General features: G+C 47.0%; 1 protein-coding gene across 2 annotated transcripts in view; it reads right to left on the reverse strand.

Annotated features, from left to right (window-relative positions):
- Window positions 1–15,738, reverse strand: part of sars2 (seryl-tRNA synthetase 2, mitochondrial) — a 45,537-nt gene that overhangs the window by 16,499 nt on the left and 13,300 nt on the right. For both annotated transcript variants that reach the window (XM_078431158.1, XM_078431159.1), the window contains exons 5-10: window positions 15,174–15,228; window positions 12,943–13,006; window positions 5,629–5,734; window positions 4,439–4,486; window positions 1,981–2,089; window positions 308–353 (exon numbers count right to left, since the gene is read on the reverse strand). In XM_078431158.1, the coding sequence (XP_078287284.1) occupies window positions 308–353; window positions 1,981–2,089; window positions 4,439–4,486; window positions 5,629–5,734; window positions 12,943–13,006; window positions 15,174–15,228 (428 nt within the window). The remainder of the gene's footprint in view (window positions 1–307; window positions 354–1,980; window positions 2,090–4,438; window positions 4,487–5,628; window positions 5,735–12,942; window positions 13,007–15,173; window positions 15,229–15,738) is intronic.

The raw sequence follows: 15,738 nt of genomic DNA on the forward strand, positions 1-15,738 counted from the left end.
GCTGCGTTACGCCAACATTTTGTGTCTACCTTCGATTTAAACCAGCATCTGCAGTCTTTACCACTGTGCTGCCCAATGAGACTATGACTCTATGAACTGCAGATGCTGGTTCATGCCAGAGAAAGACACAAAATGCTGGAGTAACTCAGCGGGTCAGGCAGCAACTCTGGAGAACATTGACAGGCGACATTTTTGCTGTCCATTGCCACTCAGCATGGACGGTAGATTTAGACGTCAACAGAAAGCAAATAATTAATGCAGAACTTTCCCCTAAGTTAAACCACGCTTCGATAATTCACCACGTTACCTCATGGGCAGATCCTGGATGTTAACAGCATGATCCATGAAGTACCCTGGAAAACAACAGCGTCTTTCAATGTGAGGAGAGCTTAGAAAGTAGTACAAAGGAGCTAGTGTGCAACTAAGTAACGACAGCACAGTAACCACTGTTTGGCTCAGGAAGACACAGAGTGCTGGAGTAACTCAGCGGGTCAGGCAGCATCTGTGGAGAACATGGATAGGTGACGTTTCACAGAGTGCTGGAGTAACTCAGCGGGTCAGGCAGCATCTCTGGGGAACATGGATCGGTGACGTTTCGTGACGGCACTCTTTTTCAGACTGGAGAAGTATCCCGATTCAGAGCGTTCTCCAGAGATGCATGCCTGACCTCGCTGAGTTACTCCAGCGCTTTGTGTCCTTTTGTGTAAACCAGCCTCTGCAGTTCCTTGTTTCTTCAGCCTTTCCGCTCCTGGTTTATCCGGCTTTCCCCTTCAAAGTACACGCTGTTCACCTCAACGACTGCCCATTGAAGCTCTAACCCATATTCAACTGGGGTACGGAAGCTTTCTCCGTCTACATTTATTGGTGACTATCTTGGTGTCATTACCTTGGTGTGTAGCTGTAGACTCATGTTACATCTAATTGTGAGGACCCAGTTGTCCTGTTTGGCCTGTCCAACAGTGCGGCACGGTGCTGCAGTGGTAGAGTTGCTGCCTTACAGCAAATGCAGCGTCGAAGACCCGGGTTCCATCCCGACTACGGGTGCTGTCTGTACGGAGTTTGTACATTCTCCGCTTGGGTTTTCTCCGAGATCTTCGGTTTCCTCCCACACTCCAAAGACGTACAGGTATGTAGGTTAATTGGCGTGGTAAATGTAAAAACATTGTCCCCAGTGGGTGTAGGATAGTGTTAGTGTGCGGGGATCGCTGGTCGGCGCGGACCCGGTGGGCCGAAAGGGCCTGTTTCCACGCTGTCTCTAAACTAAACTAAAGGGTCTCGCCCCTTAACGGGGTACTGATTGAGAATGATCAGCCATGATCACAGTGAATGGCGGTGCTGGCTCGAAGAGCCGAATGGCCTACTCCTGCATCTATTGTCTATTATCCAGTCACCCATTCCTTCTCTCCAGAGATGCTGCCTGTCCCGCTGAGTTAAAAGACTGTTGAAAGACTGGAGCGACTGGACTTGTATACACTGGAATTTAGAAGGATGAGAGGGGATCTTATCGAAACATATAAGATTATTAAGGGATTGGACACGCTAGAGGCAGGAAACATGTTCCCAATGTTGGGGGAGTCCAGAACCAGGGGCCACACACAGTTTAAGAATAAGGGGTAGGCCATTTAGAACTGAGATGAGGAAAAACTTTTTCACCCAGAGAGTTGGGAATCTGTGGAATTCTCTGCCTCAGAAGGCAGTGGAGGCCAATTCTCTGAATGCATTCAAGAGAGAGCTAGATAGAGCTCTTAAGGATAGCGGAGTCAGGGGGTATGGGGAGAAGGCGGGAACGGGGTACTGATTGAGAATGATCAGCCATGATCGCAGTGAATGGCGGTGCTGGCTCGAAGGGCCGAATGGCCTCCTCCTGCACCTATTGTCTATTATCTAGTCACCCATTCCTTCTCTCCAGAGATGCTGCCTGTCCCGCTGAGTTACTCCAGCATTTTGTGTGGATCCGAGCTCGTTCTGTTGCGCCTTTACCTGCGATGCCGACCTCTGCTGTCCCCGCTAGGCAGAGATCTTCAAAGCGAGTGGGATCGAGCTGGTAAACCTGGGAGGTCTTGGCATTGGGCCTCATCCCACAGCCCTCCTGCAAACACAGGAGATTCAGATATCAGTCGCGTCGCAATAGAAACTCATCCTCAGTTGCACAAGTATTTTGAGAAGCCAGCGTAGACCCGATGGGCTGAATTACAGACACCTCCGTCCGCAACGCAAGAAAATGCGAGAAATAGAATGAGCAACGGGAGATATCGAAACGGGTGATGTAGAGAGAGAGATACAGGGCGTTCTCCATCGCTGCTCCCACCCTCTGGAACTCACTACCCCAAACCGTCAGAGACTCCTCCTCACTCACCACATTCAAAACATCACTGAAGTCTCACCTGTTCAGCACTGCCTTCAACCACTGACCGTCACCTCACCTTCTGTCTCCTTTTTCTGTTCTTTTACTTATTTATCTATTTATTTTCTTCTCTATGTTCTAGTAATCCCTGTAAAGCGTCTTTGAGTGTTTGAAAAGCGCTATATAAATGTAATGCATTATTATTATTATTATTATTATTATAGAACAAATGGGAGAAGGCAGGAACGGGGTACTGATTGAGAATGATCAGCCATGATCACATTGAATGGCGGTGCGTACAGGCTCGAAGGGCCGAATGGCCTCCTCTTGCACCTATTGTCTATTGTTAACTTCTCGAGACAAGTGCAGAGTGAACGAGAGCTGCAGACTAATTCTGCACAGATAACCAATCTCCGTCAGCTCCAGCTGTGTGCTGATCAAGCTTGGAAAATGAGGAATTACCCATCCATCCCCACTCACCCTGGGAATAGCAATATTTCCATATTCAGTTTCTAAAAAATCAATGAATAAGCCAGAGGGAAATGAAGAGAAATTTCTAAGCACAGAGGCGATACAATCAGGAAGGCATTTGTTGATTTTTAAATTTTTTATTTGCCTTCTGATCGCAAAGTGATTACTTTAATAAAAAGCAATTGCATGAATTTAAGGAGGACTAGCCCGCAAGGTTGGGTAGTCTGGCTAGTTTGCACATCTTAATGAAAATCTGGCACGGAGGGCAGAAGGTTGGCATGCGCTGTGTCAAGAGGGAAATTGGTCAGCCAACAGTCATAAAACACAACAAGGTACATGAAAGATGAAATTAAAATGGCGCATGGAAAGTGGGTTGTGCAAAGATCGGGGAGGGGAGTCAGTCAGAAGGGGGAGTTGTACAAGAAAATAACTGCAGATGCTGGTACAAATCGATTTATTCACAAAATGCTGGAGTAACTCAGCAGGTCAGGCAGCATCTCGGGAGAGAAGGAATGGGTGACGTTTCAGGTCAGTCTGAAGAAGGGTCTCGACCCGAAACGTCACCCATTCCTTCTCTCCCGAGATGCTGCCTGACCTGCTGAGTTACTCCAGCATTTTGTGAATAAATCGGGGAGTTGTACAGTTTGATAGCCACAGGGAAGAAGGATCTCCTGAAAAAGGCGTTCTTCAGACTGAGAGTCAGGGGAGAGGGAAACGGGAGATATTGAAACGGGTGATGTAGAGAGAGAGAGATATAGAACAAATTAACGATAGGTGTGCAAAAAAAGTTACGATGATAAAGGAAACAGGCCATTGTTAGCTGTGGCCTAGGTGCGAATGAGTACAGACATAACTAAACTAACAAGAATAACTCAGCGGGTCAGGCAGCATTTCCGCAGAACATGGATAGGTGTCGTTTCGGGTCAATAGACAATAGGTGCAGGAGAAGGCCATTCGGCCCTTCGAGCCAGCACCGCCATTCAATGTGATCATGGCAATATGATCATTCTCAATCAGTACCCCGTTCCTGCCTTCTCCCCATACCCCCTGACTCCGCTATCCTTAAGAGCTCTATCTAGCAGGACCCTTCTACAGAGACAAGGCTTTAAAGGTGGGGGGGGTTGTGCAGATATATTTCAGAAGCGTCAGGGAGAAAGCAACATGCTGATATGCTTAGATGAGGATGAACCAAAGGGCCATCATACAGTGCATCTATATACTAAAACTCTAGTTTGTTATCTTGTTTGTGACTGAACTTCAGCCAAAACGGTGCACGATAGCGCAACAATTTTAGGCCCACCTTGCTCACCATCGTCACTTTAGTGATAATGCAAGTAGTTTTATTGAAATCGGTCTTATATTTTTAAAGTTATTCACATTTTAAAGTTTAAAAGGAGGGGAGGGGAGGAGGGAAGGAGGGAGTGGGGGAGAAGGGAGGGGGGGTTGAGGGGAGAGGGGAGGGAGGGGGAGAGGGTGCTGCACCAATGCAGGAGAGGTTTTGGCCCAACGGGTCCACTTGGTCTAGTAAATACTATTACTGAAAATACAGAGCCGAGGTGTTGGGCCGAATGGCCTGTGTCAGTGCTGTTAATCCCATGGAACTCCACGATTTTCTATACTCACAAACACAGCCCCTTTCAGCATATCCGGAACGGTTATTGCAACAAATCCCTGAAAAGAGGAAATAAATAATCATGCCAAAGTATTGAATCCATCTGTCAGTACAATTATCGTAGAATTGTACAGCATGGAAATAAGCCATTTGGCCCAACACATGCAAACAATGGGCACTCTGCTGCATTAACACCATCGCCCAGAGCTTGGTTCAGAGCCTTCAATGCATAAGCGATTCACGAGTGAGTGGTGGACACACCTGGAGTACTGTGTGCAGTTGTACAGGGCCCTAGTGAGACCGCACCTGGAGTACTGTGTGCAGTTGTACAGGGCCCTAGTGAGACCGCACCTGGAGTACTGTGTGCAGTTGTACAGGCGCCTAGTGAGACCGCACCTGGAGTACTGTGTGCAGTTTTGGTCTCCAAATTTGAGGAAGGATATTCTTGCTATTGAGGGTGTGCAGCGTAGGTTTACTAGGTTAATTCTCGGAATGGCGGGACTGTCATATGTTGAAAGACTGGAGCGACTAGGCTTGTATACACTGGAATTTAGAAGGATGAGAGGAGATCTTATTGAAACGTATAAGATTATTAAGGGGTTGGACACGTTAGAGGCAGGAAACATGTTCCCAATGTTGGGGGGAGTCCAGAACAAGGGGCCACAGTTTAAGAATAAGGGGCGGGCCATTTAGAACTGAGATGAGGAAAAACTTTTTCAGTCAGAGAGTTGTGAATCTGTGGAATTCTCTGCCTTAGAAGGCAGTGGAGACCAATTCTCTGAATGCATTCAAGAGAGAGCTAGATAGAGCTCTTAAGGATAGCGGAGTCAGGGGGTATGGGGAGAAGGCAGGAACGGGGTACTGATTGAGAATGATCAGCCATGATCACATTGAATGGCGGTGCTGGCTCAAAGGGCCGAAGGGCCGAATGGCCTCCTCCTGCACCTATTGTCTATTGCCTATTGTCTAATTTACAGAGGGCCAATTAGCCCACAAACTCGCACGTCTTCGGGATGTGGGAGGAAACCCACGCGGTCACAGGGAGAACATGCACCCGAGATCAGGGTCGAACCCGGGTCTCTGGCGCTGTGAGGCAGCCAGTGGCTCTATCAGCTGCACCACTGTGCCGCTCTTTGTGAGAGTCAAGTGAGCCAGGAGAGTCGGGTCTCAAGTGAGCTGGGTTTGGATCAAAGAGCCTCACCTTCTTGAGCAGCTTGTTCATTGTGAACTGGACCAAGGCCAGCTGTAGTTCACTGCCTGCTCCTCGGAGGTAGTAGGATCGATGACCAGACACATGCGAGAGTCGCCTAAGTTAGAAGCAAATACAATGTTTAACCTTTAAAACCCAAGACAACAGACAAGCAATTTTCTCTTTTGCCAAGCTCACAGCAGCTGCTTGGATAGACTGGAAGATGTGAAAATCTTAAAATTGCAGCTAGTTTGCTCCAGAAAAAAAAAAAACAGGAACTTCGACTTCTCATCCCAAAAACCCAGTGATTGTCGAGCCAATTAAAGATTTTTTTGGGTGGAGATTTAAGAGGATATGGATCCTCGATAGTGAATGGAGTCAAACTTCAACGCATAACTGAATGGAGAATTGGTTTAATATAGAAACATAGAAAATAGGTGCAGGAGTAGGCCATTCGGCCCTTCGAGCCTGCACCGCCATTCAATGTGATCATGGCTGATCATCCAGCTCAGTATCCCATACCTGCCTTCTCTCCATACCCCCTGATCCCTTTAGCCACAAGGGCCACATCTAACTCCCTCTTAAATATAGCCAATGAACTGGCCTCAACTACCTTCTGTGGCAGAGAATTCCACAGACTCACCACTCTCTGTGTGAAGAAATGGTTTCTCATCTCGGTCCTAAAAGACTTCCCCCTTATCCTTAAGCTGTGACCCCTGGTTCTGGACTTCCCCAACATCGGGAACAATCTTCCTGCATCTAGCCTGTCCAACCCCTTAAGAATTTTATATGTTTCTATAAGATCCCCCCTCAGTCTTATAACGTCCAGCGAGTATAAACCTAGTCTATCCAGTCTTTCTTCATATGAAAGTCCTGCCATCCCAGGGATCAATCTGGTGAACCTTCTCTGTACTCCCTCTAAGGCTAGAATGTTTGAGAGAAAGAATATTTTTTTCAACAACTTCCTTGTAACAAGTTTAGTTTCGAGATATAGCATGGAAACAGGCCCTTCGAGTCCACGCTGACCATCGATCACCCGTACACACTAATTTTATGTCATTTTGATCCCATTTTGACATCCACTTCCTAAGCATTAAGGGCATTTTTTTCGATACAGACAATATTTTATAGATATATACTATTTTATATTTTTTATAGATATACTAGACCAAGTGAATGGGCCCAAACCTCTTCTGCATTGGTGCAGCACCCTCTCCTCTCCCTCCCCTCTCCTTTAAAATGTGAATAATTAAAAAAATATAACACCGATTTCAATGAAACTTCTTCCATTAGCACCAAAGGGACGACGTTGAGTAAGGTGGGCCTAAAATTGTCGCGCTATCGTGTACCGTTTTGGCTGTAGTTCTGAACAAACAAACAAACGAGAGCTTTAGTGTATAGATTTTAGCATTAAAGTATTTCCTTTACTGATCATATCCAAAGTGTTTTAGCATTTGGTCTATGTGCTGTAATATGATGCATTGCTGTGAAGTGTGTCAGACCTCCTAGGGCCGATACAGACAGATACCAACCTAATAAAACAGACACAGACTCTCCTGACTTTTATCAAATATCCCAGTTCTGTACACACCTAGTAATGGAAAGACCAGAATGTAGAAATAAGGATCTGCAGATGCTGGTTTACACAAACGGACACAAAGAATTGGCCTAGCTCCCTCTTTTCAGGGATTTGTTGCAAAAAACCTTCCGGAGGTGCTGAAAGGGGCTGAGTTTGTGAGTATAGAAAATCAATAGACAATAGGTGCAGGAGGAGGCCATTCGGCCCTTCGAGCCAGCACCACCATTCAATGTGATCATGGCTGATCATTCTCAATCAGTACCCCATTCCTGCCTTCTCCCCATACCCCCTGACTCCGCTATCCTTAAGAGCTCTATCCAGCTCTCTCTTGAATGCATTCAGAGAATTGGCCTCCACTGCCTTCTGAGGCAGAGAATTCCACAGATTTACAACTCTCTGACTGGAAATGTCTTGGAAGTCCCTGGGATTAACAGCACAGACACAGGCCATTTGGCCCAACTCCTCGGTCCTGGATTTGCAGAAATAGTATTTATGTGATAACCCATTCATTAGGGAGCATCTCTGGCGAACATGAACAGGTGACGTTTTGGGATCAGGTCTTTTTTAGGGACTGGTTGTGAGGCGGGGTAAGGAAGCTGGGAGAGAGGAGAGGCAGGACAAGGAGAGGCAGGGGGCTGGAACAAAGGCCAGAGATTAAGGTAGAACGTGTGAGATAGAATGATTACAGAGTTGCAAATTGTGAAGCTAGAATAAGGAATGTAGGAGGAGGGGGAAGGGAGAAATGTCCATGAGGGGCACGGGTAGGGTTGCCAACTTCCTGACTCCCAAATACGGGCGGCCACCATTGGTGGAGCGGGAGCATGAGGCCGCTGGCTGGGTGAGGTCACGTGGGGCGGTGACGTCACCCTTTGTCCCTTATTTGGGAGTGAGGAAGTTGGCAACCCTACTAATACGGGACAAAGGCGGTCCCGTACGGGACAAACTAATTTAGCCCAAAATACGGGGTGTCCCGGCTAATACGGGACAGTTGGCAACCCGAGGCACAGGGGAAGGGGAGGGGTGGTTGTAAGAGGTTGCCTAAAATCGGAGAATTTAATGTTCATACTGTTGGGTTGACAGCTATCCAAGCAGAATATGAGGTGCTGCCTCTCCAGTTATCCGTTACAACCAGTATTCCCGATGTGGCCTCCTGCACATCGGCGAGACCAAGTGTAGACTCGGCAACCGTTTCGCCAAATACTTACGCTTGGTCTGCAAAGACCAACTGGATCTCCAGATTGCCTGCCATTTTAATTCCCCTTCCTAATCCCATCCTGTTCATACTGCTGGGTTATAAACCACCCAAGAAGAGTCAGTGATTTCAGGAACAAAATGAAAATACAGGTGGCACGGTGGCGCAGCGGTAGAGTTGCTGCCTCACAGCGCCAGAGACCCGGGTTCGATCCTGACAACGGGCGCTGTCTGTACGGAGTTTGTACGTTCCCCCCATGACCACCTGGGTTTTCTCCAAGATCTTCGGTTTTCCCCCATATCCAAAGACATACAGGTTTGTAGGTAAATTGGCTTGGTGTAAATGTAAATTGTCCCTAGTGTGTGTAAGGTAGTAATAGAGTCAAAGAGTCATAGAGTGATACAGTGTGGAAACAGGCCCTTCGGCCCAATTTGCCCACACCGGCCAACATTGTCCCAGCTACCCTAGTCCCACAACCCTCCAAACCATCCATGTACCTGTCTAACTGTTTCTTAAACAATGGGATAGTCCCAGCCTCAACTACCTCCTCTGGCAGCTCGTTCCATACACCCACCACCCTCTGTGTGGAAAAGTTACTGCTCGGATTCCTATTAAATCTTTTCCCCTTCACCTTAAACCTATGTCCTCTGGTCCTCGATTCCCCTACTCCAGGTAAAAGACTCTGTGCATCTACCCGATTTATTTTCAGGATTTTGTACACCTCTATAAGATCTCCCCTCATCCTCCAGCGCTCCATGGAATAGAGACCCAGCCTACTCAACCTCTCTTTGTAGCTCACACCCTCTAGTCCTGGCAACATCCTCGTAAATCTTTTTAAGATGTGCGGGGGATCGTTGGTTGGCGTGGACTCGGTGGGCCGAAGGGCCTGCTTCCGCGCTGTATCTCTAAACTAAACTAAACAAATGTACATTACATTCTGCTAGAGTAACTCAGCAGGTCAGGCAGCATCTCGGGAGAGAAGGAATGGGTGACATTTCGGGTCGAGACCCTTCTTCAGTCTGAGACCAAGTGTAGACTTGGCGACCAGTCTGAAGAAGGGTCTCGACCCGAAACGTCACCCATTCCTCTCTCCCGAGATGCTGCCTGACTTGCTGAGTTACTCCAGCATTTTGTGAATAAATCGATTTGTACCAGCATCTGCAGTTATTTTCTTATAATAAATGTACATAACAAGTAAGAGAGACTTGTGCCTGCCTTCTGTTAACACATCTACAAGTTCTGCAGAGGGATTTGTTATTACATTAGGAAACTGGCCAAAGGCTCCTCTTATTGTTCTCTGGAAAGCACTATCTGTAAAAGAAAATAACTGTGGAGTGTGACGAAAAAAAGAAAATCGACCCAATCTCTTAATAATCTGGCGTGTCAGCAGTTAAATTGTCTATCACTGCCCACCGCGAGAGAGATGGGGAGGCACAAAATGCTGGAGTAACTCAGCAGGTCGGGCAGCATCTCGGGAGAGAAGGAATGGGTGATGTTTCGGGTCGAGGCCCTTCTTCAGGGAGGGGGCGGGATCGAACCTGGGTCCCTGACGCTGTAAGGCAGCAGCTCCACCACTGCGCCATAAATGTTTTGCATCTATATGGGACATGGGTATCACTGTTAAGACCAGCGGTTATTGCTTAACTCTGAGCATTTGGAGATGTCAGTGGTGGCAACCAAGTCGTTTTCGAGGGGTTTCCAGGGTGTCGAATGACACTAAGACCAGGTGAAATAGTTTTGTTTTTGTCAAAGGACATTTTTAAAAAAACACTTATTTTTAAAGTCATACCCGCTGAGAACGAAAAGGGACCATTGGGACATTGAGCACTTTGTAACATTTGTCCACTCTTTGCAATACTTTGTGTATGGTACCCAAAACAAAGAATTTCACTGTGACATGGCACATGTGATAATAAATTATCATTCAGTGCAGCCTTTGATTGATTGAGGAAGGAGCTGTTTGAAGATCAAGGCTTCAAACCCAACACGAAGATCATGGCCATATGGGGAGCTGTGATCCCTGGCCTCCAGTATAAGAAAATAACTGCAGATGCTGGTACAAATCGAAGGTATTTATTCACAAAATGCTGGAGTAACTCAGCAGGTCTGGCAGCATCTCAGGAGAGAAGGAATGGGTGACGTTTCGGGTCGAGACCCTTCTTCAGACTGATGTCAAGGGAGCGGGACAAAGGAAGGATATAGGCGGGGACAGGAAGATAGAGGGAGATCTGGGAAGGGGGAGGGGAAGAGAGGGACAGAGCAACTATCTAAAGTTGGAGAAGTCGATGTTCATACCGCTGGGCTGCAAGCTGCCCAGGCGAAATATGAGGTGCTGTTCCTCCAATTTCCGGTGGGCCTCACTATGGCACTGGAGGAGGCCCGTGACAGAAAGGTCAGACTGGGAATGGGAGGGGGAGTTGAAGTGCTCGGCCACCGGGAGATCAGTTTGGCCAACGCGGACCGAGCGCAGGTGTTGAGCGAAGCGATCGCCGAGCCTGCGTTTGGTTTCGCCGATGTAAATAAGTTGACATCTGGAGCAGCGGATGCAATAGATGAGGTTGGAGGAGGTGCAGGTGAACCTCTGTCTCACCTGGCCTCCTGTATGCTGCTGAGTCACCGACCACCGACAGCAAGCGTCACAAAGTGCTGGAGAGACAACACTGCCATTGATCTGATGTGTGCACTTCAAACACTTGGCTGCTACATAATTAAGTTTATGGCCTGCTCGTGTGTGATTATTGGCTGTACCTCCAGGGGACCTAGCTGATGGGTGAATGACATGAATTTAAGTTGCATTAAACAGCTGGAGGCTAATTGCTTCATTTGTTTGGCAATGGCAGTGTGTTTCAAAAAATAATTATTATTCAGCCTTCAAAGACAGCATCCCTCGATGGACTCCACCAAAGAGAAAGACAACCTTACATGTGTTCCATTTAAAATCTGGGGCATAACATAATGAGGACATTTCAACTTAAAAACAAAAAAATGGTCTTCATTTGTCTGGTCTTTTGTCACTTTGTACATTACAGCTGAAGACAATGAATCATTGTCATAATGCAGAGCACATGTCGGCATACACAATGAGGCAGCCATCTTTAGCAAAATCCTCGCTCAAAGGAGACTAGTAACCACATCTAAGATAGACACAAAAAGCTGGAGAAGCTGACTGTCTCCGAAGACATTTCATCTCGGCTTCTCCCAGCTAACAATAATCTATTCTACATTTCCTTGATCTGCACCCCCTTTGATCCGTTTTCATATCTGACACTTCCTTATCTATGTATCTCCCCCTCCCCTGACTTCAGTCTGAAGAAGGGTCTCAACCCTTGTTTTGGGTCGAGACCCTTCTTCAGACTGATGTCAAGGGAAAGGGAGATACAGAGATAAGGAAGTGTCAGATATGAAAACAGATTCCTTCTCTCCAGAGATGCTGCCTGACCCGCTGAGTTACTCCAGCATTTTGTGTCTACCTTCAGTTGAAACCAGCATCTGCAGTTCCTTCCCACACATCAGGTGTTGATTATTGATTAAAAGACAGATGAAGCAATTGCTTCTGAGATGGGCTAATGGTTCGATCCTGACTACGGGTGCTGACTGTACGGAGTTTGTACGTTCTCCCCCTGACCGCGTGGGTTTTCTCCGAGATCTTTGGTTTCCTCCCACACTCACAAATTCGTGCAGGTTTTAGGCTAATTGGCTTGGAATTAACAAAAGTGTAAATTGTCTCTAGTGTGTGTGTGTGTGTAGGATAGTGTTAATGTACGGGGATCGCTGGTCGGTGCAAACTGGGTGGGCCGGCGGGCCTGTTTCTGCGTTGTATCTCCAAACTAAACTAAATTAATCTAAACTGAAACTGTACGTCTTTGGGATAGACAATAGATAATAGGAGCAGGAGGAGGCCATTGGGCCCTTCGAGCCAGCACCGCCATTCAATGTGATCATGGCTGATCATTCTCAATCAGTACCCCGTTCCTGCCTTCTCCCCATACCCCCTGACTCCGCTATCCTTAAGAGCTCTATCCAGCTCTCTCTTGAATGCATTCAGAGAATTAGCCTCCACTGCCTTCTGAGGCAGAGAATTCCACAGATTCACAACTCTCTGACTGAAAAAGTTTTTCCTCGTCTCAGTTCTAAATGGCCTACCCCTTATTCTTAAACTGTGGCCCCTTGTTCTGGACTCCCCCAACAGTGGGAACATGTTTCCTGCCTCTAACGTGTCCAACCCCTTAATAATCTTATACGTTTCGATAACGTACAAACTCCACACAGACAGCACCCGTAGTCACAATCGAACACGTGGTCTCTGGAGCTGTGTGGCAGCAGCTCTACTGTGCCTGCCCATTCAGTCCCACTGTGTAAATTGCCAGATGAACCCCCCCCCCTCATGTAAATTGATCACCGCCCAGCTATTAATGCTCAGTCAATCCAATGAAAGTTTTGCTTTAAAAAAAGAAGCTGTAAATCTAAACATCTTTGTGGGGGGAAAAATCCAGTGCAAACTCATTCCACTGCCCCAATAGCCTGAGATCAAGCTCTCACCACAAATATTGCTTACCTTTGTCTGATAATATCCAGCTCCTCGCCAATTTGCAAATGACCCTTGGGTTCAAAATCAAACACTAGAAAACAAAAGGAAATAGTCAGCACATTCTTGTGAGAAAAATTGATCTAATTTATGGTGTTGATGTATCTGTCAGATGTAGTGACTGCTTAAACTCTTGACTGCCTTGTCGCCTTAAGGATTTGATTTAATCTGTAATTGTAATTGTAATTGTTCTCTAGAGTTTACAAGTCAGTGGCATGGTTATAGCTTTTGGGCTCTAGATCAGAATTCCCAAAGAATAAAAAAAGACACAAGTGCTGGAGTAACTCAGTGGGTCAGGCAGCATCTGTGGAGAACATGGATAGGTGACGTTTCACAGAGTGCTGGAGTAACTCAGTGGGTCAGGCAGCATCTCTGAAGAACATGGATAGGTGACGTTTCACAGAGTGCTGGAGTAACTCAGCGGGTCAGGCAGCATCTGTGGAGAACATGGATAGGTGACGTTTCACAGAGTGCTGGAGTAACTCAGCAGGTCAGGCAGCATCATTGGAGAACATGGATAGGTGACGTTTCACAGAGTGCTGGAGTAACTCAGCGGGTGAGGCAGCATCTCTGGAGAACCTGGAGAGGTGACGTTTCGGGTTAGGACCCTTCTTCGGACTGTTTGCAGTGAAGGAAAAAGAAAGCTGGGAGGGACAGAACCAAGCGTGAGGGGGGAAAGATTCAATAAGAACCTGAGAGGCAATTCACACGAAGGGTGGTGGGTGTATGGAACGAGCTGGTGCAAGGATTTATTCACAAAATGCTGGAGTAACTCAGCAGGTCAGGCAGCATCTCGGGAGAGAAGGAATGGGTGACGTTTCGGGTCGAGACCCTTCTTCAGTCTGAAGAAGGGTCTCGACCCGACACGTCACCCATTCCTTCTCTCCCGAGATGCTGCCTGACCTGCTGAGTTACTCCAGCATTTTGTGAATAAATCGATTTGTACCAGCATCTGCAGTTATTTTCTTATAGAGCTGGTGGAAGGGGTAGTTGAGGCAGGTAGTATCGCAAAGTTAAAGAAACATTTACACAGGTACATGGATAGGACAGGTTTAGAGGGATATGGGCCAATCATAGGCAGGTGGGACTAGTGTAGATGGGACATGTTGTTCGATGTGGGAAAGTTAAGCTGAAGGGCCTGATTCCATGCTGCATGACTCTATCTCCTGATGTAGTCTGGCTCTTTGGTTACATTCCTAGTTGTGGTGTTTTGTTTTGTTTAATTTAATATCATCACGTGTACTGAGGTACAGTGAGAAGCTTGTTGTTGCGTGCTATACAGTCAGCAAAAAGACCATACATGATTACAAGTCATGATTACAGATACAGGATAAAGCGAATAACATTTTCTGCAAGATAAAGTCCACTAAAGTCCGATTAAAAGGGTGGCATGGTGGCGCAGCGGTCGAGCTGCTGCCTTCCAACGCCAGAGACTCAGGTTCAATCCTGACTACGGGCGCTGTCTGTACGGAGTTTGTACGTTCTCCCCGTGGGTTTTCTCCGAGATCTTCGGTTTCCTCCCACACTCCAAAGACGTACAGGTATGTAGCTTAATTGACTGGGCAAAATGTAAAAATTGTCCCTCGTGGGTGTAGGATAGTGTTAATGTGCGGGGATCACTGGGCAGCACGGACCCGGTGGGCCGAAGGACCTGTTTCTGCGCTGTATCTCTAAAATCTAAATTGTCCCTAGTATGTGTTGTATAGTGTTAGTGTGTGGGATCGTTGGTTGGTGTGGATGCGGTGGGCATGTATCTCTAAACTAGGCAGCACGGTGGCGCAGCTCTAGAGTTGCTGCCTTACAGCGAATGCAGCGCCGGAGACTCAGGTTCGATCCTGACTACGGGCGCCGTCTGTACGGAGTTTGTACGATCTCCCCGTGACCTGCGTGGGTTTTCTCCGAGATCTTCGGTTTCCTGCCACACTCCAAAGACGTACGGGTATGTAGGTTAATTGACTGGGTAAAAAGTAAAAATTGTCCCTAATGTGTGTAGGATAGTGTTAATGTGCGGGGATCGCTGGGCGGCACGGACTCGGTGGGCCGAAGGGCCTGTTTCCGCGCTGTATCTCTAAATCTAAAAAAAATAATAATCTAAAAACTAAACGAAAGATAGTTTGAAGGTCTCCAATGGGAGAAAGTTATGGTTGTTTGTTATAAATGATTTCAGTATTGTGGCCACCAATATCTATATAAACCCTTACCTGGTTTCTCACCAACCATTTCAAGCACGACAGCCTGACTTTCATCACCTATGGGCTTCCATGGAAAAAGAAAAAGGTTAGAATTAATATTGGGAGTAAATAAATCAACAGGAAGCAAGACCAAGCGACCGTTTGGCCAAATACTTGCTCGAAGGCGTGCTGGATCTCCTGGTTGCTCACCATTTTAACTCCTCTTCCCATTCTGATCTTTCTGTCCTGTGCCTCCATTGCCAGAGCGAGGCCATGCAGAAACTGGAGGAACAGCACCTCATATTCCACTTGGGTAGCTTACAACCCAAAGGTGTGACCATTGATTTCTCCAATTTTAGGTACTGCATAACCCTCCCCCTCTCACCTTCTCCCCCCATATGCCATCCCTATCTACTCCCCCTGGACTTGCCCCCACTCCTCCCCTCCCTCCTCCATCTACATTCCATCCTCTAGCTTCACAATTGGCAACTCTTCAATCCTTTTGTCTCACATCTTCAGCCTTTTCATTTCTGGCCTTTGTCCAATCACCCGCCTAACAAAAAACCCTCCTCCCCTGGATCAACCTGCCAGGCTT

This window comes from Rhinoraja longicauda, chromosome 41, assembly GCF_053455715.1.
Source record: "Rhinoraja longicauda isolate Sanriku21f chromosome 41, sRhiLon1.1, whole genome shotgun sequence".
Taxonomy (NCBI): domain Eukaryota; kingdom Metazoa; phylum Chordata; class Chondrichthyes; order Rajiformes; family Arhynchobatidae; genus Rhinoraja; species Rhinoraja longicauda.